Source organism: Chionomys nivalis, chromosome 20 (assembly GCF_950005125.1).
Source record: "Chionomys nivalis chromosome 20, mChiNiv1.1, whole genome shotgun sequence".
Classification (NCBI taxonomy): domain Eukaryota; kingdom Metazoa; phylum Chordata; class Mammalia; order Rodentia; family Cricetidae; genus Chionomys; species Chionomys nivalis.
This window is the reverse complement of record NC_080105.1, coordinates 56,767,975-56,792,607: the sequence shown is the minus strand read 5'-3', so window position 1 is coordinate 56,792,607 and position 24,633 is coordinate 56,767,975. Positions and strand designations below refer to the sequence as shown.

At 50.2% G+C, this 24,633-nt stretch overlaps 1 protein-coding gene across 2 annotated transcripts; it reads right to left on the bottom strand.

Annotated features, from left to right (window-relative positions):
- Positions 1 to 933: 933 nt before the first annotated feature.
- On the bottom strand, positions 934 to 24,072 carry Rab20 (RAB20, member RAS oncogene family). Of its 2 annotated transcripts, none has more exons than XM_057752784.1 (2): positions 23,738 to 24,072; positions 934 to 1,888 (listed from the first exon to the last, which is right to left on the bottom strand). In XM_057752784.1, the coding sequence occupies exons 1-2, from the start codon at positions 23,907 to 23,909 to the stop codon at positions 1,356 to 1,358; spliced, it is 705 nt and encodes a 234-aa protein (XP_057608767.1). In that variant the 5' UTR covers positions 23,910 to 24,072; the 3' UTR covers positions 934 to 1,355. The 2 variants fall into 2 exon arrangements, with proteins under 2 accessions (XP_057608767.1, XP_057608768.1); XM_057752785.1 differs by having other exon boundaries at positions 23,861 to 24,072.
- Between the last annotated feature and the right edge of the window lie 561 nt (positions 24,073 to 24,633).

The window sequence follows — 24,633 nt, the reverse complement described above, 5'->3', positions numbered from 1 at the left end:
CAGGTGGCACATTCAAGTGGAACTGGCATCCTGTCCCTGAACATGCAGTCATTCAAGAGATGTTTCCTCAGCTGGGACTCAAGTCAGAGAACGCTGGGAAGAAAAGCTCATTTACCCGCTCATTCAGAACCTCAAAACACAAACTGCAAAAATCATGTCATGTCACAACAGTTTCACTCGGTGAAGTGTCAAAGAGCGGCCCCAGGGTCTCTGAGTCACACACTTCCCAGATGTCACTGGTCAAGATACAGTTCACAGACAGGAAGTATAGCTTCTGCCCCTAATGGGGTGCTTCAGACACTCAGGCAAAAGTGAACTCATCCACTCTCAGTTTTTAGCAAGCTACTGTGAAAGGGAAGGTCTGGCTCTAGGATCCCGACTCCAGCATGAGGAAGCCTTGGCCTTGGCGGTAATAATCCATCCCATACTCAGTGGCAACACTGTATCTCTTCTGAAAGATGCAGGCTTCTCAGGGCCAGCCACTCAGGCCTGCAGCAGCAATTAGCAAAGCCGCCCACGGATCTGACAAGGGCAGCTCTCCCCGCTTCATGGAGCTCCAGTTCCTGCCTGCTAGCTCTCAACGAATTGTCTAAGAACACAGGCGCTATTGTCTCCCACACTTGCCGTCAGCTTCTCAAAGAGCAGCCACCTCACCACCCACAGGAAAACCACAAAGGGATTTTGACTTGGAATTGAGGGAGGGGGCCTCAGACCAGATCAAGATCAAGGCTGTGAGTGTAGCCACAACTGCGGTTGGCAAAAGGCTCATCCAAATACCCTGGAAATTTTGGGGCCTGGAATTTGCAAGGACTGAACAAAACTTTAAAGAGAGAGACTCACTGCCATAATTTAATGCCAGGTTCATGGCCACCAGCCCCACTCCCAGAATCAAGGAATCTCCTGGGGTTCAAATAAAGCTAAACACTCCCGATAACAAAGCTTTTCCGCAAATTCTTTTTAATAACATGTAGCCCACCCGGGTTCACCAGGTATAAAAACAGCCATTCATGATTTTGTATAAATCAACCACGGAGACTTGGCATCAGAATATATCAAGTACAGACATCAAACGGGAAACCCCAGAGAGCAGATATGGTGCAGGATGCAGTGACCGTGAGAGTCAAGCCCACTGCAAGGCAGCTCCCAAGACGGGACAGTAGACGAGGCGGCATCAGGTTGGCTCCACAGAGGGTTTCGTTCTCACCTCCTGATGCCCAGAAGTTGCTGGGGACCCTGGCCTGTAGTAGCCCCTGGTGGGCATTTCTACCCAGCGCCCTCTATACACATTGTCCTGTGGAACTTCTGAGTTCAGTAGCTCCCACACACGCCAGAGGACAGGAGGGAGGCCTCGGCCATCAGGTGCAGCACCCAGATCTAGTCCGCTTGGGTGTTTTGCAGCTGGCTATATCCACAATCTGGGACGGCTCCTCAGCCTTCTGCCGGGCGATCATCGGCACCACCAGGTCAAACAAGGTCTCAAAGAGGAGGTCCACATTGTGCCCAGTTTTGGCACTGGTTTCGAAGCACATCCGCTCGGCGGCTGGCATCTCCCCCTCGTCCAGCATCTTGTACTTCAGAATCTTCTTGTAGAGGGCCATGGCGTCCTCTGGCTGCACCTGCCTGGGCACCTTGAAGGAGACACAGCTGCCCCCTACCTTCCCAGAGCCCTCTCCTTCCTTCTTCCCACCCTCTGGGGCCTGCTCCATGGCCAGGTCCACTTTGTTTCCCACGATGGCAAACAAGCAGTCGTTGTTGGCTGTTTCCGTCAGGCCCAGGAACCTGTCCTCCAACTCCAGCAGACTCTGCCGGTGGTTCACATCATACGTTAGGATGACAGCGGCCGCCCCCCGGCAGTACATGGAGCCCAGGCCATGGAACTGCTCCCGCCCTGGCAGGAAGCAAACAGAGAGAAACGGTTATTCATCTCAGGATACACCCACCATGAACGACCCTGTGGGCAGGCTCCCCACCTGACTGCCCCCCCCCAAAGGATTTAGGATCCCAGGACAGAGGACTGACACACTAATGGCCAGATAAAGCTGCTCCAGGTGGCCAGTCAGGATTCCATGCCCTGCTAAAGCTGGCCCAGGTGACTGAGCAAGGCCCCATGTCCAGTTAAGGCTGGGTTCTCCACTCCAGACACCCCAGCAGTCCTCACACCCTCTAACCACACAACACTGTCAGTATTCGGGACGAGGGACATACAGGTGCCTCCTGGTCAGAGGGTAGCTGCCTGTTCTCACTTTAAAACAAGATGCTTTGAGGTCCTGAGTTCAAATTCCCACACACATGTAAAAAGTTACATACAGTCAGGCATGGTGGATGTCGTTTAACCCTCAGGAGCACTTGAGAGGCAGTATAGGGCAGATCTCTGGGAGTTCTGGGATAGCACTGAGACCCTGCCTCAAAAAATAAAAAACAGACATGGCCACATGCATACCCATAAACCTAGCCCTGGGGTGAGGAGAAAGGAGAGACCCCATGGCTTGTAACCCCTAGCCTAGCTCCAGATTCAGTGATAGACACCCGTCTGCAGGGACTAAGAAGAACAGTGACAGAGTAGGTCACTGAGTGTCCTATTCTGACCTCTGCGTGAGCACGGGTCCACCACCTTTATAAAACACACACCGTGCACACGCACACACGCACGCGTGCACACACACGTGTGCATACATGCACACATACACACACACACGTGCATAGGGAAAAAGGGAAAACTATGCTTAAACACGAGGCTGCCAGGACTTGAGAGATGCTTCAGAGGCCAAGAGCATTGGTGCTCTTGCAAAGGACCTGGGTTCAATTCCCAGCATCCACATGAGGGTTCACAATTGTCTGTAACTCTGTTCCTGAGGATCTGATGCCCTCTTTTATCCCCTGCACAAGTGGCACACAGGCATACATGTAGGCAGAAAACACCTTTACACATAAAAATAAAAAATTTAAAAACACAGTACTACTCACATGGGTCTTGATTGTGTGTGTGTATCTATGTGTGTGTCTGTATGTATCTGTGTCTGTGTTGTGGTGTGTCTGTGTCTGTGTGTCGTGTATCTGTGTGTATGTGTCTGTGTGTGTGTGTGTGTAATGCTGAGAATGTGATGTAAGCACCTGCCACTGAGCCACAGCCCCGTCGTGGGTCTCTGTGTATGTGTGTGTCTATGTATGAGTCTGTGTGTGTCTCTGTGTGTGTCTGTGTGTGTAATGCTGAGAGTGTGATGTAAGCACCTGCCACTGTCGTGGGTCTCTGTGTCACACTCTGAGGTGTCACCAGCCACGTCTGATTCGTAGGGAACGTGATGGTTTGTTCTCGTGGGTTGTGGACCTCAACCATCCGCAGCTCAGGAGTGTTCTCACATCTGCAGAGTGTGTGCTGTGACATGGGGACACAGACCTAGGAAGCAGTTGTACGAGGGCAGGGAAAGCCACTGTACAGGGCACTGCACTCCGCTGCCACAAAGACCAGCAGTGAGCTGCAGAAGTGCTCCTAGGTTGTCTTCAGACAGGATGGATGCCTTCCATCCCACAGGCAACTGCTGCAAATAACACCAGAGCTGCGACTGCCTCGAAAGCCACGACGGTTGGTCTGTCTGCTGGTGGGTCCACCTGCCGGTGGGTCGCGTTACTAGATGGTTTGTGCTGTCAACTTGACAGCGTCTAGGATCACCTAGGAGACAGAGCTCTTGGCACGCCTGCATAAATGCAATATTAATTGCAATATTAATTGGGATGGGAAAACCCAGCCACTGTGGTGGTCACTCCCTGGCTGGGATCCTGTAGGGTATAAATGGAGAGGGAGTTGCCTCAAACCACAAGCCCTGCTTCCGTGACTCCCCACCAAGACAGACTGCACCTGGAGCTGTGAGCTGAAATGACCTGCACCCCTTAAGTGGCTCTTGTCAGAGTATCTTACCACACAGGAAAAGAACGCAGAATTGCATGCTGGCAGCGAACTACACACCAGGGAAAACATGGTCCAACTGTACCGTTTTTTGTTTGGTTCTGGTTTTTCTTTTAAGACAGGGTCTCACCTTGTATCTATCCCTGGTTTTGCCTGCAAATTGCTATGCAGACCAGGCTGCCTTTGAACTCATGGAATCGGCTGCCTCTGCCTCCCAATGCTACTTCACCAAGCTTAATCATAATCTTTAAACATGGCAGCGTAGCTGGCAGCTTTCTCTGTGGCTAATGCATTTTAGCCCTTTGTCTGAGCAAGGGCTGGGCTTATCCATCCACTGAGATGTTGAAGGTTTCATGGAATAAGAAATAAGGGTGTCCTGGGCCTGCTTTCCACCACTACCACCTTCAGCTAGATGCCATCTTCAGTAATTCTGAAATGGCCGCATTCCGACGCAGGGTACTTAACACCCAGCCAAACAATGCTGTCCTTTGAATGTGTGGCTTTTGTCCCACTGCAGAGTCTGCAACACTGATAAGACAGACTTTTGTTTGCCAAAGAGAAGTGTTCCACCTAACACACACATGCATATACACACACATAAATGTGTGTACATTCAAACACACATGTACATACAACACACTCAAAAACATACACACATGGGGGCTGGAGAGATGGCTCAGAGGTTAAGAGCATTGCCTGTTCTTCCAAAGGTCCTGAGTTCAATTCCCAGCAACCACATGGTGGCTCACAACCATCTGTAAGGAGGTCTGGTGCCCTCTTCTGGCCTTCAGACATACACACAGACAGAATATTGTATACATAATAAATAAATATTTAAAAAAAAAAAACATACACACATGCACACAAATATATACACAAACACATATGCAAACACACATACATACACCCCAGGCATCTCTCAGCACAACCTTCCAGGATCATGAGGTTTTCAACTGTGACAACAGTATCCGTTCAGCCACCAGGTTTCACAAGAGATTGACCACAAGGACACAGAGTGGTGATATTCCACCAGCCCTGAAAGAATTTTTTTCAAGTCTCTGTGACATAGTTCACTCAGGACAAAGAAAGAACTGTATTAACACCCACGCCCCAAATGGCTTTCTGCCCCAGACAAACTGATTTGAAGCTCGGTGTGGTGGCACACGCCTGCCTGCGGTCCCAGCACTCAGAAAGCAGGAGCAGGAGGTTTCAAGTTACAGGTTAACCTGGGCTACACAGAAAGACTCGGGGGGGGGGTTGCCTTTTGAAAAGTAAATGGTAATTACACAAAAATAAAGATCATAAACACTGAACGAAATAGGAGATGTGAAACAAGAAACCCCGAATGAAGCAAAGCAGAGAGTAAAAGAATGGTGCTTGCCGTATTATGACCAGTCCGTAATGATGTCAGCCAATCAGGTGCAGAACTTACACCAGCTGAAGAACTTGCTAGTCTTCAAGCTCAAATCTGTATGTAGTTCACCTGGGCAGTGGTGCACACTTTTAATCCCAGTACACGGGAGGCAGAGGCAGGTGGATCTCTGTGAGTTTGAGCCCACCCTGGTCTACAAAGTGAGGTGCAGGACAGCCAGAGCTGTTACACAGAGAAACCCTGTCTTGGGGTGGGGGGGACAGAGAATCTGCAGCTCTTTGAGTTGCTAATGGGATTCACAGGCTGCACAGACATGGGTGGGCACTGTCCATAATAAGACAGTCCTAGCTAAAGGTAGCAGGGACGAAGAGGGGAGGATCCCAGGCATTGCGAACGCAGAGAAACGGATGTCAAGAGGACCTCCCTCCTGGACTGACTTTTCAAACTCACCTTGTCTTTATATGTAACACTGCATGTATCCCAGAACTTGTACACAAGTCAGGCGGGCTTAAACGGGTCCTGAGACCCTCCCCCTGGTAACACGTGGGTGTTTAATCCTCTCGCGCCCTCCCTCCTTCCCATGTTGGATTCCTGGGTCCTTCACCAAGGTGCTTGACTTCCCTGAGAACTGAGTTAATACCAAGGAACTACAGGCAGTGTGTTATGGCTCTTCTCAGAACCCTGGCACTGGCAGCCAGAATGTCTTCCTGGGGATCCCAAAATCCACACAGAAAGTCCCTGTGAGTCTGGAAGCCTCTTAGCACTGAGGCTAAGTTTCCCCATTGTTGAAATCCGAGTAGCACCTGTCTGTCAAGAGGTTGGTTGAGAAAATGAGAATGACTTCATCCTTGTAAACAGCTCAGCCCTGCACCTAGCACGTGGTCAATAAATCATGAGTTTCAGCCTCCCACTCAGCCCTCATGGAGAGCATGCTCGATCCTGCTCTAGTCTCTCCGGCTACATCTGCAAACTCCCCCAGGCTTGCTGCCCACATGGCAGCTGACCCACACCCTGCTGTCTCCCTGATTCTCAAGAATGACCTTCTCCCTAATCCTGGCACTTCCCTGACTGGCTGTTAGACCGCAGTTAAAAGTGGCCCAGAGGCGAATGTGGGGAAAACGGAAGTCAACGGCCGCAGTAACCCGGCTCAGCTACTGGGGCTCTGAAAACAGCCCAGTCACTTTCGACTGCATTCTCCAGTCTCCCCAAGCCAAACAGCCCTTGAGTCCAAATGTCTGTGGTTTTATTTCCATATTCCGCATCACTGAATGGATTGGTATGTCTGGCAGGAATCATGTACAACCCTGCCCACACATTCTCATTGAGTGGGGGTAGGAGGGCAGCTCTTTTAAAACTACTGATACTCAGACCCTAGATCCACATGGATCAGGAGATAAATGCAGTGTGCAGCCAGGACTGAGGTCACCAGCCTGGGCCCCATTACCCAGAACCATAGAAAATAAACACATTTAAAAAAAAAAAAAAAAAAACTCAGATGAATGCTATAAGCTCCATGCAAGCCCAGAGAAAGGGAATTTGTGCAAGCAAGCTCTGCCATATGCATCCCTGCAGCCCATTGGGCGGGAGCTGCAAGAACACCCCTGTGGTGGTGTGGGCAAGAAAGAGACGGAAAGGGGACAACGACAAAGGTCGGAGCCAAGAGCCCAGTCTCGGAGACCTGCACGACTCAATCCGGGCAAGCTGTGATAGGCTTCTCCAAATACGCTAATTTTTTTAATGAAATTAAGATTTCCCCAGTGTTTCCAACCTCAACCCATGAATGCTACTGCAAAGATTATCTCTACTTCATAAAGCCAAGTGAGCATTAAGCAACACTTACAGCCAGACATAAACTATCTTTGATACACCAGATCTACAACATTTCATCTGCATCTGTTGGAACAGCCTGCAGGAGGCACAGCTCTCCAGGGACATGTACAGAAAACAAGTAATCAAGCCTTCACGCACAAGGAGAAGAGGGCCACATGTCTCCCTAGATTTGTGAGGTGGGGCCCTGGGGCCCTGCTATACGGGGCTGCCGGGGGCCCTGCTGTACGGGGCTGCTGTCCGCAGCCTCCACTGCAGACAGTACATACAGAGTGTAGAGCAGCAAGCCAAGGGCTTTCAGTGCCACCAGCAGGCTTTATCTGAGACTCTTCCGTGCACCAGGGCTTTCCTAAGGGAACAATGTCGATGGGCGTGGTGGTGTGCACCTTCAATCTCAGTACTCAGGAGGCAGAGCTGTGCAGATCTCTGTGATGGGCGTGGTGGTGTGCACCTTCAATCTCAGCACTCAGGAGGCAGAGCTGTGCAGATCTCTGTGATGGGCGTGGTGGTGTGCACCTTCAATCTCAGCACTCCAGGAGGCAGCTGTGCAGATCTCTGTGCATTCAAGGCCAGTCTGGTCTATCTAGTGAGTTCAGGACACTGAGGATTATGTAGAAAGACACCGTCTCCAAAAATAAACAGTATCATTGATGACATCCTGTGGAACAGGCCATGGCACAAGCCACCTCAGGCAGACCACAGGAGAGGGCTTTGGTCTGATAATGTCTGGCTGTTCCTCTGACAATGTCTCAGATGAGGCTAACACAATGGGACCATCTGCAATTTAGTATTCTGGCTCAGGAAGCCACTGGGAAGTTCCCAGAGCATCAGCCCAGGCAGAAATCCAGACATCATCATTGCATCTCAACCTACAGTGTTTTCCCCGGGGGAAGGGCCTAACACTACTGGAGTGATGTTTTGGCTTCTTAGAACCTGTACTCTCAGGAATAAGGGTGCATTTAACTGCAGAGGTTCCCCCAAGAAGTATAGAGTGGTCTCAACAGCCAGTCTTTCTGATACATCATCTCTAGACCAGCTACCAAGGTCCATTCCCAACACACACACAGAGGCACAGCCTCAGAGAGCTGCAGTTTCAACGGTGGCCAGAAGGGTCCACAACACCTCACCAGGACCTGCACAAACCTGGTCTGAGGCCCCCACAGTGACCACACACCCAGGAAGAGGCCTGATAAGGGACTTCAAACTCGAGCATAGCACTCTGCCCTGCGGTGGTTTGAATGAGAACAGCCCCCACAGGCTCATATATCTGAACGCTTAGTCACCAAGGAGTGGAATTGTTTGAAAAGCTTAGAAGGATTAGGAGTTGCGGCCTAGTTGGAGGAAATGTGTCACTAATGTGTGAGCTTTGAGGTTTCAAAAGCCCACACCAGGCCCAGTGTCTGGGTCTCTCTTTCCCTGTGGATCAGGAGGTAAAGTTCTGGAGTTACCACCCCAGCAACATGCACGCTTGCCTGCGGCTGCCATGCTCCCCCACCCATAACAATAATGGACTAAACCCTGAAGCTGTAAGCAAGCCCCCAGTTGACTTGATTTTTGTGTCTCTTTGCAGCAATACAACAGTGACTGAGACGGAACCCCCTGTCCACTTCCCTATTATCAGCCCCTTCCTGACCCGTGGCCCAGACAGTGGTTTCTGCTGAAAATCCAATGGTGGAAATCCCCTGCAGCACACACAGACTTCCTTCGGTCTTCAAAGTATGAGGAGCCACAGAGCTGGCAACTGTCCAACACTGATTCTGCCCGCCAGAGTTCAACACAAGAGCCCACAACGGAAAGGTAGAACTCCTAGAATCAGCAGCCAGCCTCAAGTCTGGGACCATCCTTCGTGACTGAAGGGTTTGGGGTGATGGAGACTGTAGCCAGGAGTCTAAAACCTGAGATTTTTCTGGTTTTAAAGTGACTTCCTCCTCCTTTCTTATCTCTTAAACATATGTCCCACGAGAAAGGGAATTTTCTACAAGGTGAATCCAAAGCTACTTTCACACGCTCATCCCCAAGACCTACACGGAGGACCTTCCTTGAAAGTGAAGTTAGGGTTTAGAGTTTTCTGAGCTCTCCAAGGGTGTGTCCACAGAAGAGATGCACAGAAAAGAAAACCCTGGGACTCTGGAGAGACTCCGTCACTGGTCAAGAAGTCTATACACCAGCAGTTCTCAACCTATGGGTCTCAACCCCTTTGGAGTCACATATCAGATATCCTGCATATCAAATATTTACATTACAGGGGCTGGAGAGATGGCTCAGCGGTTAAGAGCACTGACTGCTCTTCTCAAGGATCTGGGTTCAATTCCCAGCCCACATGGCAGCTCACAACTGTCTGAAAATTCAGTTCCAGGGGATCTGACACCTTCACACCAATGCACATAAAATAAAGTTAAATAAACCTTTTTAAAAAAAATATTGGCCGGGCGGTGGTGGCGCACGCCTTTAATCCCAGCACTTGGGAGGCAGAGGCAGGCGGATCTCTGTGAGTTCGAGACCAGCCTGGTCTACAGAGCTAGTTCCAGGACAGGCTCCAAAACCACAGAGAAACCCTGTCTCGAAAAATCAAAAAAAAAAAAAATTTACATTATAGTTCACAACAGTAGCAAAATTACAGTTATGAAGTAGGAATGAAAAGAACTTGATGGTTATTTTCACTACTCCATGAGGAACTGTATTAAAGAGTCAGGTGTTAGGAAGGTCGAGGACCACTGGTCCATGCCTTGCTCAGACCACTCACCAGCAAACCACCCAAACCAGCCCTCCAGGCCATCTGCACCAGAATCAGATCACCAGATTCCCAGATGGGGAGGCAGCCCAGGCTCCCTGCCTCAGCCCAGCACTGGCTCAGCCCAGGGGGGCCTTCCCACTTATCTGGGGACATCTGTCCCAGGTGGCCAGATTCATTCTTGACATCTGACTCTGAGACCCAAAGCCCAGACATGGATGGCCATGGTGGTGCTCCATCATCACAGGAAGGGGAGGCTGCCTGCATCTATCTACCCTCAGTGTGGTACCCAGTTCTCAGGACACGGGGATGCTCCATCATCACAGGAAGGAGACTGTGAAGGAGGAAAACAGCACCAACATCTTCAGCTTTACTGACCCTCACAGCCACCACTCAGGTACCAATCAAGCCTGTATCTTTTTCCTCTTCTTGATTACAAGCCAAGCTATACATGTCAGCAATCCCAATCACCTAGAATCTAACTGCCCTGCCTGCCCGCCCCAGTGTCTCACATCTCAGCCCTTCCACTCAACAACTGCTAAGGCTTCATTGGTAACCAGGAAGCCCCATCCCAGGCCCTGGTGGGAAGTGGCGCTCAGGCACTGTGCCTTCTCAGAAGCCTGGCACAGAGTTCTGCTCTCACTTCCAAAGGTGAGCAGAAGGCCAGGAAACACCACTCACGTTCAAAAATAGGTTGAGTTTACTCCACAGTCGCTAAAGTGAGTTCAGCTGCGCCCCAAGAAGACAGCCCAAATCCTCATGCTCACCCTGTGTCTGTGACCTTATCTGGAAACAGATGACTAGCTACGGTAGGGTCACACTGGAGGGTGCCCAGCGTTCAGCAGGCTGTGAGCCACGGCCATGGGAGAAGAGGAGACACACAGAGGTACAGCCAAGGTCTGGAGAACAGGACTGTGGGATCCCCCAGATGAAGGAAACTTGGTTTCTGCCCTGGAGCCAAGCCAACCACTGGCACCTGAACTTCAGACATCCAACCCCCGGAATTTTGAGAGGTTAAGTTTCTATTGTGGTAAGCCACAGAGTGTGTGAGGCTCGCCAAAGCAGCCCTGGGCAACTCAGGCGCAGACTGGAGGCCGCCACCCCTCAAATCAAAAACCATGAACCGATCAAGACTCACAGTTCCTTCTCCTTAGTGTCCTCACTATGCACAAGGGTCAGGAGGGCAAGAGGCATTCTCCTCCCACCCCAGCCAGCCCGCCCTCCTCCCACCTTCAAAATCAAGACAAGCCAATCATGAACCTCAATGGACAAGGAGAAGTCATTAATGGGATCAGATGACACTGGACTTGCGTCACAAAACCCAAATACCACCCCTGAACCAGGTCAGCAAAGCCTCTCACTTCCTGAGCACGAGACTTACTCGAGTACAGAGATCCCCAGAGACACCAGCATCTGGCTTTGTCTCTCAACCTTAAACCCGATCCCAGGCCACCGGGTGCAGGAGCGACCTTCGCACTCCCTTCCGACTGTGTGAGAAATGAAGGGCCAAGTCCGGCTCTTTATCACTCTTGACAAACACAGGAAGAAGAGGTGTAACCCCGAAAAGCTGCCCCACTAGAGGCCAATGACCTACCTGCCAAAGCAGGCCTCCTTGGCTGCGTGGGGGGGAGGGGCATGTGCCCTGCCCTACCCTGAAGCACAGAACCTAGGATATAGAGCATGTGAGACAGTGCCAGGCCATAGTCATAGGAGCCACTGTCCACATGGGCAGCAGGGCAGGTGACAGCCAGGGTTCAGGTCCCTGCTCCTCATACCATGGACACTGTAAACCTCTGGTCCTACGTTGAGGAAACAGAGGTCAGGAAATGGATGCTTGTGGTCTAGGGGTGGCTCTGTCACAAGCAAGAAGACCTGAGTTTGGATCCCCTAGGATCCAGTGTGCTTCTGTAAACCTGGCACAGAGAGGGGAAGAGAGGCAGAGCCCTGCGGCTCGCTGGACAGCCCATCTAGCCAAACTGGTGAGTTCTGGGTTTAGGGAGAGACCCTGCCTCCAAACTAAGGCAGGTAACAGCTGAGGAGGACATATCACACAAACCACGCACAACACACACACAACACACACAACACACACATATACACAACACACACATACACACACAACACACACACATATACACACATAAAAAAATAACAAAAGCCTTTAACCCCAGCACTCAGGAAGGAGAAGCAGGTGGATCTCTGTGAGTTTGAGGTCAACCTAGTCTACACAGCAAGTTCCAGGACAGGCTCAAAACTACAGAGAAACCCTGTCTTGAAAAGAAATAATGGATGGGGGGCTGGAGAGATGGCTCAGCAGTTGGAGCACTGGCTGCTCTTACAGAGGTTCTGAGTTCAATTTCCAGCACCCACATGATGGCTCATAACCATCTGTAGTGGGATCTGATGCCTTCTCTGGCATACAGTTGTACATGCAGACAAAGCGCTCATATACATTAAATAAATGAATGAATCTTTTAAAAAAGGAAGGAAGGATAGAAGGAAGGAAGGATTGGGCAAATCCAAAAAAATCAGAGACGCTTAAGGAATGAAGCACAGCTCCTCCCACGACGCAGCCTCCTCCTGCAGGCAGGCAACTGCACAGAGGAGCACAGGGACTTTCTCGGGGACAAGACACACTGGAGGTGAGCAGAGAATTCGATTCTCAGGACTGCATTTCCCGCTCGCAGAAACAGCTAAGCTGAAGCAGTCAGAAGAGCCTGACCACAGTCACCCAAAGCCAGCACGTGAAGAGGTAAGCCACAGCTACTTCTAACCGCTGTGATCACCGAAGGCAGGGTGACAGGGAACTCTGAGCAGCAGCGTCGGAGTCACAGTTAAACACACTGCAGAATTTTCACCCAGCTCATCGGTGTCATCTTGATGGTTTGTTTGGTCACTTAAAGGATAAACAGAAAGAAAGCACATGGCCCACAGAGATGGCAAACCGCAGAGAAGTTGCGGCCATGGCTGGGGCTTGACAATGGGGTGCTGGAAAAACATTAAGGTGGACGGATAGTGGCCAGAGCTGAAATCACAAATCTTATGAAACAAGAATTTACTGAGAGTAACTCAATCACACCAAATAATGTGAAAAAAAAGGGGGGGCATTCTTCAAAGCCCAGGAAAATACACTTATATAACAGACTTAGCTGTGAAGACAAAAGCACCCACAGAAAGAACCCCCATAAAGCCACTCTCCAATCTCCCTTTCCTTCAATTAGACACTGTGTGGCCTGCTGGCGACTGATTCTCCAAGGAGATTAACAAATAAAAATCCAATCGTTTGCAAAGTCTGCTTATTAAAACAGGAAGCTAAAGTTGGCTTCAAACGAGCTTTAACTTGCTTCAAAGTCAAGACCGGACCACAAGAACCACATTAAGAGTCGAAAGGGGCTTTCTTGAAATGCATTATTCAGAAGAGGCTCTGGTGGGCACATCACTCTGCAGACGTCCCGGAACACAAAGGTCTTTGCTGAGTGAAGAGTTCCTTCCTTCTGCAGCTTATGGAGCCGTCTGAGAAACACGTGGCAGGGAACAAGCAGTCTTCTGGGCTCTTTCTTGGGAAACAGGACCTGACAGAGGCTCAGGCCTTCATGGCCTGTTACTTAAGCAGCAGGAAGGGTGTGTTCTGGAAAGACTCGTGGCTTGCTCAGCTTGCTTCTTTGATACAGCTCAGGACCACCTGCCTAAGCAGCTCTACCGCCAGCGGTCTGGTCCCTTCCACATCAACTGCCAATCTGATGGCATTTTCTCAGTAAAGAACCCCTCTTCCCAGATGATTCCAGCTTGTGTCAAGTTCTCTGCCAGCACACTCTGGCTGACAGAGAGAACTCAGAAGACCCAGCATGTGTGCCCACTAACAAGCAAAAACTCAGCACTCCCCCATGGATTAGACCAAGAGTGAGCCTAAGGTTGAATCCTCCACTTTCCCTTCCTGTATTATCTCTGTCCCTAACGAAGGGCTTTGCCCTGTATTGAACAGTACAGAAAACATTCCATTATATTATTTTATATTTACCTAAAATTATATATAATACATGTAAACATATAATATAATATATATACATAAGATATATGGATATACAAAAGAAAGCTAATCCACTTGATCTGACAATGCTCTCCACAAAAATCATAGGCTAAATCAAGTAATGGTGGCACACCCTTTAATCCCAGCACTCAAGAGGCAGAGGCAAGCAGATCTCTGTGAGTTCGAGGCCTGATCTACTCAATAAGACCCTGTCTCACAAAAAAAAAGAAAGAAAGAAAAGAAAAGACAGACAAACAAAGACAGGGAGGAAGGAAAGAAGGGAGGGTGGGAGAGAGAGAAGAAGAAAGAAAGAAAGAAAGAAAGAAAGAAAGAAAGAAAGAAAGAAAGAAAGAAAGAAGGAAGGAAGGAAGGAAGGAAGGAAGGAAGGAAAGAAAGAAAGAAAGAAAGAAAGAAAGAAAGAAAGAAAGAAAGAAAGAGCGAAAGAAAGAAAGGAGGGAGGGAGGGAGGGAGGGAGGGAGGGAGGACACAGGCTGACTACACAGCAGGATATCAGGTCAAGTCTTAAGTGACCTTGAGGAATATTGTTAACTTGTCCATGAGGGTCAACAAACGTTCCAGCCTCTGAATGTAAGAGATACTTTCATAAAAATGGCATCACTACAGGTAACCCAAGTTAATCTGATTTGAAATTAATTAAGTTTGGAATGTGTTTGGCAATCTCTGTAGAAAATGTGGCTGGCTAAGTCAGCAATAGGTCACCAGTTCTGATAGACACGAACATGTCCTCAAACAGTCTGGAACTATGGCCGGTGCAGACGGTGCACGAATGCAGCCATGGTCTCCCTGCTTGGCACAGTGCTGCAAATGCAAGGGACTTCCCCAGGAGGGCATCCCCTTGTGCTTTTTAGTCTGCTGTGATCTCACTTTTCTGTTTGTTTATTTGTGTGCAGTTGGTGCGCCCTTGCACGTGTGGCCATCAGAGAGCGATCTCAGACATCTTCCTCCGGTCATCTCTGCCTTAGTCCTTTGAAACAGGGTCTCTCACTGAACCTGGAGTTTACTGGTTTTCAGCCAAGCTGGCAATGCACAGGTCCATCTTCCTGTCTTCACCTCCACCTCCACTTTACCCCCAGCACTGGGGTGATAGGCGAGCACACAGACATGCCAGGCTTTTTATGTGGGTACCAGGGATCCAAACTCAGCTCCTCATACTTGTAAACCAAGGGTCCTTACCCACAGAGCCATCTCTGCAGCTCCTGCTGGTTTTTGCTAGAGGACCACAAAAAAGGTAAAAAAGCAAGTCCCCAGAACTGTATGGAGTAGCTTTCCCTTATGTCTTCACCTCAGTTCCTAGTCCCACGTCTGTGGATTTTGGGGGGATGGAATAAGAAGTGTCCAGCTTCCTATTCCGGCACAGGGACATGGGGTTTGCCCTTTCCCCATTGTGTCCTGGCCCTTTGTTAAAAATCAACTGACCGCCAATGCGTGAGTTTATTCTGGGCCCCTGTCACGCGCCGTCAATCAAGGCACCTGTTGTTAGGCTTGTTTGTCCCGATTTGTGGAATATTTTCAGGTGAAGAAGTGTGAAGCCCCCAGGGCTCTTCTTCTTGGTCTGACTGCTTTGGTTATTCTGAATCTCCGGAGTTCCCCAGAAACTGGGTAGTGATAGGGGTTTAACTTTTGTTCTACTTTTGTGAGAAAAAAAAAAAAAAAACAGCCCCAGGATTGAATTTGAAGAACATCTTTGGCATAGACATTTAACAATAGCTTCACAGTGCACGGACATGTGAGCTCCTTCCGAGTACTTCTTTCCTCAGGTCCTGTCATAAATAGTTTCATGTCGCAGCTTGTCTTAAGGTTTTTATCGCCATCAGGAGACACCATGACCACGGCAACTCTCATAAAGAAGACATTTAATTGGGGTGGCTCGTTTACAGTTTCAGAGGTTCAATCCATTATCATCATGGTGGGGAACAGGGTAGCGTGCAGGCAGACGTGGTGCTGGACAAGCCGCTGAGAATACTACAGCTTGCAGGCAACAGGAAGTTGACAGAAACACTGGACGGAATCCTGAGCATAGGAAACCACAAAGCCTGCCCCCACAGTGACACCCTTCCTCCAGCAAGGCCATACCCACTCCAACAAGGTCACACCTCCCAACAGTGCCACTTTCTATGAGATTATGGGGGCCAATTACATTCAAACTACCACACAGCTCTTTCACCGCCTTGATTAACTCTATTTCCAGTATCTGATTTATTTTCAATGCTATTCTAAAACAACTGCTCATCAACTTATTTTTCAGATAGTTCATTGTTGGCAGATAGAAATACCACCCACTTTTCTAAGTGGGCTTGTGTCAGGGCCAAAATAAACAGGGAAAAAGGGCTAACCACGGTGCCTATTAGGACACCAAAGCAGATGCTGGCCTCCAAGCACTCAGCACCTGTGGCTCCTCTCAGTTCTTCTCCCCGCCCACCCCTGCCTTAAACCTCTCCAGCCTGTGGACTTGGCTTCCCTTCCCCCAGTTTCTCATTCCTATATAATCCTGCCATTTTGGCCATGCACTTTCTATGCTCTCGGTTCTTGGTTCTTGTGTTCTCTCTCTCTCTCTCTCTCTCTCTCTCTCTCTCTCTCTCTCTCTCTCTCCTCTCATGCCCCTAGTTCACTCTGCTGTCTACGTCTCCCTGCTCTGGACTCTTCCAGACGCCTCTGGCTGTACTCTCCCTCATACTTACAATAAAAAACCTCCAGGTCAGGCCCTCATTTCATTCCGTTTGGTGTCCTGGAACTTTACTGTGTGTGTGCTTGTCATCTCTAACAGGTTTTTGTAGCCATCACATTTTTCTCTGTACGCAAAAGCCTGTTGTCTGCAGACTCAACGCCATTTCACTGCTTCCTTTACAGTGTAAAGACCTTTTTTTTTTTTTAAATTCCCTTGCCTTGTGGCTCTGACCAGCAGTCCTAGCAGAGTCTTGAATAGAGCCCTTCTTAGCGAAAAGCTTCCAGCTTTTATAGTCTTTTATAGTTGCAGTATGTTCCCGCTGGGCAATGAGGCAAGGCTGTGCTGTGCGGTCCCCCAAGCTTTTCGGTCAGTCCATGTGCAGCCGTGAGTGACAGGCAGCTCCTGCCTGGATGCACCCAGTGAAACAGTCATTCCAGGAGAGCTGTGAGCCGGCAGCCTCCCAGGCAGTTGCAAAGCTGCTCCTTCAGCTGCTGTTTTATTGAAGCACACCACGACCTGCCCTAGGCATCGTGACACTCCTGACTGCTCTCTGGTCTTCGGGACAGGCATGGGAGTGTCTGTTGTGACATAGATAGGGCATCACGCCTCACTCCTGGCCGAGCCCGGCCGAGCCAGCTGTTCACAAGCAGTACATCCTGAACTCTGACCCAGGACTAAGTGTACGTCTGTCTTCAGGACTCCATGCACCAGGAGCGGGCTACAGGACCGGTCTCCGTGTAGGACACAGTCTTCAGCCAGAATGGGGACATGCATACAACAAAGGAGGCACCCTGCCCCATGGCCATGCCTAGCATGGAACTGCAGCCTTCAGACACTCAAAAATGCTCCTCAGCTGGAAAGAATATATGATGAGAGAGAAAAGCGCTGAGGTATTTGAACATATTCCTGTTGAGTCTGGAGCATAGCCCCAGCCCCTGGCATCCATCCCAGCCCCCTGGACTGGGAGTATGTTGGTCTGGACTCCAAATCCCAGCATGCCAGGTCCAAGGAGGGGTCAGGACCACTTCCACAGGGTATTTAAGTGGGCTCCCAGAGGAGAAACACTTGGTTCCAGGTTTGCATGGGCTCCCTGCTTTCCTGTCTCCCTGCCATACTCTTGGCCACCCAAGAGCGCTGTACTTAATAAAACAATGGGCATTTTGATTTGGTTTGATCTGATCTAATTGGATTTCTTTGTGCCGGAGGAGCTGTCCTTCTTAGGATTTTTTTCTTAACAATTCCTCCAGTTAGCTGTGTGATAGACCGCCTTAAGGTGGGATGGTTTTAACTTTGGCACCTCAGTGTACTGTTACACCCTTGCAGTTCACGGATATTGCATGCTCAGTACACACTACATGGTGATGTGCACTATCATACAGGGGTCATGAACACATTGAGAACTCTTCCCTCCACGCTCTCCTGAGCATGATGTCACCCTGGGAAGGGCACAGCAGGGGTTGGTGATTCAGTTAAACCCTGAAGCAGTTCACCAGGCTCTGATTCCAGCTCAGCCACTTCCTCACTGTGTAAACTCCCTGTGGAGAGAGTCTTGCTGCAGCTTGCCAGGGTCCTTGAAAGGCAAATAACCAGGCTGATAGGGCACTGGTGAGGCCTCCCCTGTGGTTAGTATGATGTGTATCAGCCTTGCAAGACTGTAGCGGGAAGGTAAATGATCCTACAGCAGCTCAAGTGCCCCCTCCATCATCACTGAAGTCCATCAACTCACTCATTCAAGGCCGCTCACTCCCGATCTAGGCAAGCTCCCTCCGGAGTCACCAGTGGAAACTACTGAGGAAGTGGATCTTCATGCCTACAGACATGGCTGAGACTAAAGCTTAAAGCTAAGTGAGGAAGGAGCTGGAGAGACAGCTAGAGGGTAAAAAAGCACTGGCTGCTCTTCCAGAGGTCCTGAGTTCAATCCCCACCACCTATGTGGTGGCTCACAATGGTCTGTAACTCTAGTCCCAGAGGATCCAACACTTTCTTCTGACCTCTGTGGGCAATGCATACAGATAGTACTCAGAGACACACAGAAAAAATATCCATGCACATAAAATAATTTTCTTTTTCTTTCTTTTTTTTTTTTTTTTTTTGTTCTTGTTGTTTTTGTTTTTCGAGACAGGGTTTCTCTGAGGCTTTGGAGCCTGTCCCAGAACTCGCTCTGTAGACCAGACTGACCTCGAACTCACAGAGATCACCTGCCTCTGCCTCCCAAGTACTGGGATTAAAAACATGCACCACCACCACCTGGCCAACATAAAATAATTTTATCTAAAAAAAGAAAACTGAGCCACAACATAAAAACTGGCGCCTTGACTAGGCAAGTTGGGTGACAGTGTTAATGCTCTGTGACACAATGTTTCCTCTAGACAAGGCCAGTAGAAAGGAACACCATGCCTGGGTTCTCTGAGCAACACATAAACACACCCTGAGGAACTGTGTTTCCTGTTTGCTAATTTAATTCCACTTAGGCCAGTAGCTTTTCAAGAAAATGCCCCACTTGGAAAGTTTCCAAGCTCAGGAGCTTCAATAAAATTCTAATAATCTGGGGCTGGCAAGATGACTCAGCCGGTGTGCAAGGCTGATGATCTCCGTTCCATCCCCAGAGGCCACAGCAGATGCAGAGAAACAGCTCTATAAAATTGCATGTGCCTGCCTGTACACACGTACATGAGCAATGAGCGTGTTAATGTCTTTTTAAAATTCTAGTAGTCTGTGAGCATCCCACAAAATGAGTGTGGTAAATACACCTCTAATTTTCAAAACTAAAGGAAAAGGCAAACACACCAAACTCCTCCTTTTTCTGAAATCCGTGGATTCCATTCCTGTACATATTTACTGGAAGAGAGAGAAAAGCTGTTAGCAAAGACTAGTTGCAAAGTCCTCTGAATCTGTGAGTCAGGACGCCCTGCCCAGTAGTTACGGGACTTTTAAATTACAAAAGCTTCAGGCGCTGAGGAAATCACATTGTCTTTCGAAAGAGTCTTTACCCAGGCACAAAAAGTGCCCACACCGCCTGCCAGCTGGGAGATTCCAAAGTAGCTCTGACAGCATTTGCCAGAAGTTACACTGTAACGAAAAGAAAAATGCAGCCAGAAGGCTGCCCCAGGGGTGCTGAATCCAACTGGAGGGGCGGATCTCTTTCCCTGTCTGCAGTCCACCTAAAAAGTTTTACAAAGACAGAAGAGGTAGAGAGAGAAGCAAAGACGCCTATTCAGCCAACCTCAAAACAAGGAGAGATCAAGGAGGGCAGGACACTCAGCCGCAGGGTTCCAGGGAGAGAGACTCCACCAGCCACAGCTGTTTCCAGAACAGAAGACAAAGGAGCCCTGGAAGACTCCCGGAGCTGAAGCAGCAGAGATGGGATTCCAGCGATAAGGACACAGCCCTGCTGTCAATTGAACTGTAGCCAGCTGAGGACCTCCGACTTCCGGACCAGGCGGAGATAATGCACATTGTTTTCAGTTTCTACTTGCTAGAGCAGCAAACCAAATGAACGCTAAACCTAGAGATTGCCAGTGATGGGGGTGGGCTACCGTGTGACATATGTCCACTGTGACATGTGTGAAGTGGCTCAGAAGTGCCACTGGCAGAGGTTAGGAGCAGGTGGGCCGTGAGGGAGAACTGGCCTAGGCTGCCTAGAATGGCGGTGGAAACAGGCTGTGGCAAGTTCACTGGTGGGGAGGCAGAGGGAAGGGGGCCCTCGCTCCCCCTCCCCCACATCACCTTAGGAAATCCGGAGTTGTATTATCAGGGATCAGTGGAAAGACAAGGCCTTGGCTCTGGTGGTGAACCTCTCTTGGAAAGGAGTGAGTTAGAGGAACCTGGAGGGAAGGGACATGGTCTCAGGACACTGATCTGTGTCTGTGACTCTGTATGTGTGGTGGGGGGGAGTGGCAAAGTTTTCAGGTGATGAAGCTGAGGACCTTCCAAGCAAATGCGGAAGGTGTGGCCTGGCTCTGCTGGAGGTGAAACCTGGCTCTCCCTGCCACCTGTATTAATGTGGAGCAAAGAAAGACTAAGGGCGGCACTGTCATCGGAAAGGGAAAGTGACAGGTGAGGTCCAGACCACAGGGAGTATTCGACACCCTGTCAGGAAAGTCTGCTGCACCTTGTGTGTGTAGGACAACCCTCTGTTAGTATATCAAAGGACTAAAAGGCCAGAGCGCCCAGCAGCAACAGAGAGAGGGCCCTCTGAAGAGAGCAGGCTGTGGACAGCAGGCTCTCACTCCCCACCTATCTGCATCCCCTTGATCCATGCCACAAGCAAAAGCTCTATCCCAAGAACCCAGCAGCAGCAGCAGCACCAGGACGAGGGAGAAGATACAGGGGCTGAGCACGGATGGAGGAGCAGGACCCAGTTCTGAGCTGGAGCTCTTGTTGCTTTCCCAAACTCATCTCCAGGGGCCAGGCATTGGGGGGGAAGGAGGGGGGTTGGAATGACAGACTTTGAGGCTACAGCCAGAAAGGGCTAGGACAAACATGCGACCAGTGTCCAGCCTGCAGGGGTCTGTACTGGCCCCTCGGCTACTTTCTCATACTACTGTACTGCCTTCCAAACAGATCTGAGATTGGTAGGAAACTCAGGCCTTGCTTTCCCCCTCTTCTGGAATCTGAAGCTCCAAGACCAGCCCATTACTGTGGGATAATCCTTCTGTACACTGTGTAAATTATGCCATAATTGGTTTAATAAAAAAGCTGACTGGCCAATAGCTGGACAGGATAAAGTTGGGCAGGAAAACCAGGCTAAGGACACTGGGAAGGAGAAGATCAGAGTCAGAGGAGTCGCCAGCAGGACACGGAGATGAAACAGGATGTAGATTAATAGAAATGGGTTAATTTAAGTTGTAAGAGTTAGTTAGTAATAAGCCTGAGCTATCAGCTGAGCATTTATAATTCATACCAAATCTCTGCATCGATTATTTGAGAACTGGCGGGCAGGAAATTAAAGTCCGCTTACAGTCCACAAGATGAACACCTGGATAACCCCGAGATGATGGTTGTCTAGTCTGTTCAGTCCACTGCCGTGCATAGGTCTGAGCTAGATGCTTGGCATCTGTTTGCTAATGGCAGGAACACCACCACACCACTAGCAGCTCTGATCATCCCATCCTGGCCTGACCATCCCACAAAGGGTGACCGTCCCTCTCTCTACCACAAAGGCTGAGAACCCCCTCTGTACCAGACCATCTGGGAAAGGTATATGAGTAACCAGAGAACAATGGGGGATTCCTGAACCTCTATAGACAAGGTCTGTACCCTACATGTCTGCCCCTGGGCTACCTCTGAAACTCTACACTAAGAGAATAAGATGCCTAATGAGCCGGCACGCCCCTCCCAGCCCAGCCACACCCAGCACGAGTACTTAGCAAGCTCCAGGTGCCAAACACGTGAACAGTCAAGAATCAAAACATAAATCCTGGATAGCTGCTGTGTTTCTGACTACAGCTGGTTGCAAAGCCCTCACAGGTGTGTGCTGCCACCCACCTACTGAGCTGGAGAACTAGCAGGTAAGTTTCGGTCAGTCTTTGTTACGGAAATTATGCTAAAAGTCAACTAGGGAAGAGGCAGGGACTTTATATTAGTTACTGCACACAGGATCCTGGACAGTAACTACTCTCTCTTCTCTGCTCCCTCCAGGTGATTAGAAGCCCAGAAGTCACCACCAAAGTAGGCACTAAATTAGTCACATGGGCCACTGTTGACCCTGTACCTCAGTCCCCCAAGCAGTCCCCCAAGTATGTGTGCACAGACATCAGGAATGTGGAGAAGGGGCCTGGCCACCCCGCCTTGCTCCCTCATCATCTGGCTTCACACTTGGTGTTCCAGGAACACAAAAGCAGCCAGGGAGGCTGGGAAACTAGTCAGGTTGCTACCAACCCCACACGAGGAACCAGCAAAGTCTCAGGATATCATCACATCAGCAGTGTTACAAAACCCTCTGGTGACCAAGATCAGGATGCATCACATCCTTGGCCTTGATGAAGAAAGTGGTTCCGCCCATCAAAGTGAAACTGCTCCTTCATGCCCTTCCGGGACGTGTGCTGTGGCCACATGTCTGTGTCTAATCCAGAAACATCAAGAGATGTGGGGGGAAAACCGAACAATTCCGTGTTCTCCCCTATACACCAAGGGCAGCAGTTAAACCCAGCAAAGAAGCAGAACTCTGTCCAAGACTGGGAAAGGAGTCCACGGACTGACTGGACTTGATTCTCCGAGATTGCATCCATGGGTGCTGAGCGCCAGGCAAGTGGGCAGCCTGAGAAAAATCAGATGCTTCACCTACAACCTGGAGTGAAGCCAGAGGAAAGACGTGGAAACTAGGAACCAGTGCATTCCCCACGAGGGCTAAGGAAGGAAGGGGGTGGGGGGATGCGGACAGCAGAGAAGTTGCCAGAGACCGCCACTAACTCAGTTTTTATCAGAGAGTGCATTACTAGCCAACAGATTGATATGCCCAAAGCAAGAAGTCAGGGATTAGGAGCAAGACTTTTGAGTACATCAGAACTTGGAGTTTCAGACATCGGAAACCTCATTCCACGAAACTATACCATTTCCGGGTTTGTTTGTTCACTTAAAATATCTTATTTCTTTATCATGGAAAAGGAAGAAAAAACGGAACAAACCAGTGCTAACCTATAGTCCAAAACGAAGATGGACCTACTGGAAAAATCACAAACAGTACACGCACTAAAAATAATTAACTACCTATCTTTAAAAGGCCAGTACAGGAAGCTATTCCACGCACATGACTTGCGCACCAGCCAAGACCCAGCAGTGTAAATAACCCTGAGTCGCAGAGGCCAGGCGATTCCAGCTCAGGTTCCCAGTTGACTTACATCCAGGGGTGGCGATCCAACACTCTCTGCCTCAGTTTTCTCGTTTACAAGGGGGCCAATAATAGCAGCTCTGCTCGACACCTCGAACTGCATGGCACACCAAAGGAGGGTACCCTGAGGGGACACTAAAACACCTAAGATGAGGACCAGAGATCTCTTCCAGGATAACCTGGATCTTTGCGAAGACGCACAGAGTGGGCTGAACTGGAGATTTTCCCAGTCAGCAAAGCAGGACAAGCGGGGACAGAGGAGCAGTGAACGCCACAGTCGGAGCTGGAGATCCTGCGCCTGGAGAGGACAACTCCTCGCCCCGCGGAGCCGGAAGACAGCCTCTACCGGCGGGGCCGCCCTCACCTGCGGTGTCCCATAAGGAGATGTTGAAGGAGCGCCACTGCTTCAGGTAGAAGGCGCCTCCCACGGTGCTGACCGTGTCCGGGAAGCGGCGCTCCATGTAGCGCTGAAGCAACGACGTCTTACCCACGTTCATGTCCCCCAGCAGCACGATCTTCCCGTCCGGCTTCCGCATGGTCGCGGAGTAGGTGGTTCCTGCGCCCCTTGGTCACCCGCCCAGGGCGCCAGGGGTAGCGGACCCCGAGCTCCCAGGGACCCCGGACTCTAGTGGCCCAGACCTGAGGTCCGGACGCGCTGAAGTGCCGAAGAGGAAGCCCGCTAAGGCTCTCCCGGCGAGAGTGAACTCAACCCCTAGTCCCACGTGGGGTTCCCGGCCACCACGCCCACACCCACGCCCCCAGGGCCGCCCCGGCCCCGCCTTCTTTTTCCAAGCCCCTTCCTCAGTGCCCCAACACCTCTACCACGCCCCTATTCTTTCCCATCCCTCCCCAACTGAGTTCTTGCTCCTCAGCTAAACTTCAGCCCCACGTCCACCCATTCTTCCCCTTTCCTCCTCACTCATGCTCCCTCCTGCGTCCCTGCAATCCCAAACCCCGTCCCCACTTCATTTCCCTTCCCGTCCCAGAGCCCTGGCCCCTGCCCTCACAGACCCCATTCCTTCCCATCGCTTCTCCTCCAAGCCCCTCTCCAGTTCCGCCCCCACCCTCTTTCCTGGAACCCCGCTCCTGGGCCCAGACTATGCCACCACCACCCTCACGCCTCCATCCCCCACCCCTCTCTAGCAGGTCACGTACCGCTCAACCCCCACCTTGGAACTTGTGTACTGCCAAACTTGGAGCTTAGGACCTGGGAGGAACCGAAGGTGAAAGTTCCAGAGAGCCTTCCTTCCGACACTCGAG

Coding starts and splice junctions, on each gene's coding strand:
- Rab20 (XM_057752784.1), bottom strand. CDS start 23,909: ATGCGGAAGCCGGACGGGAAGATCGTGCTGCTGGGGGACATGAACGTG. Junction 1,889..23,737: donor CTCCTTATGGGACACCGCAG/GTGAGGGCGGCC, acceptor GCTTCCTGCCAG/GGCGGGAGCAGTTCCATGGC.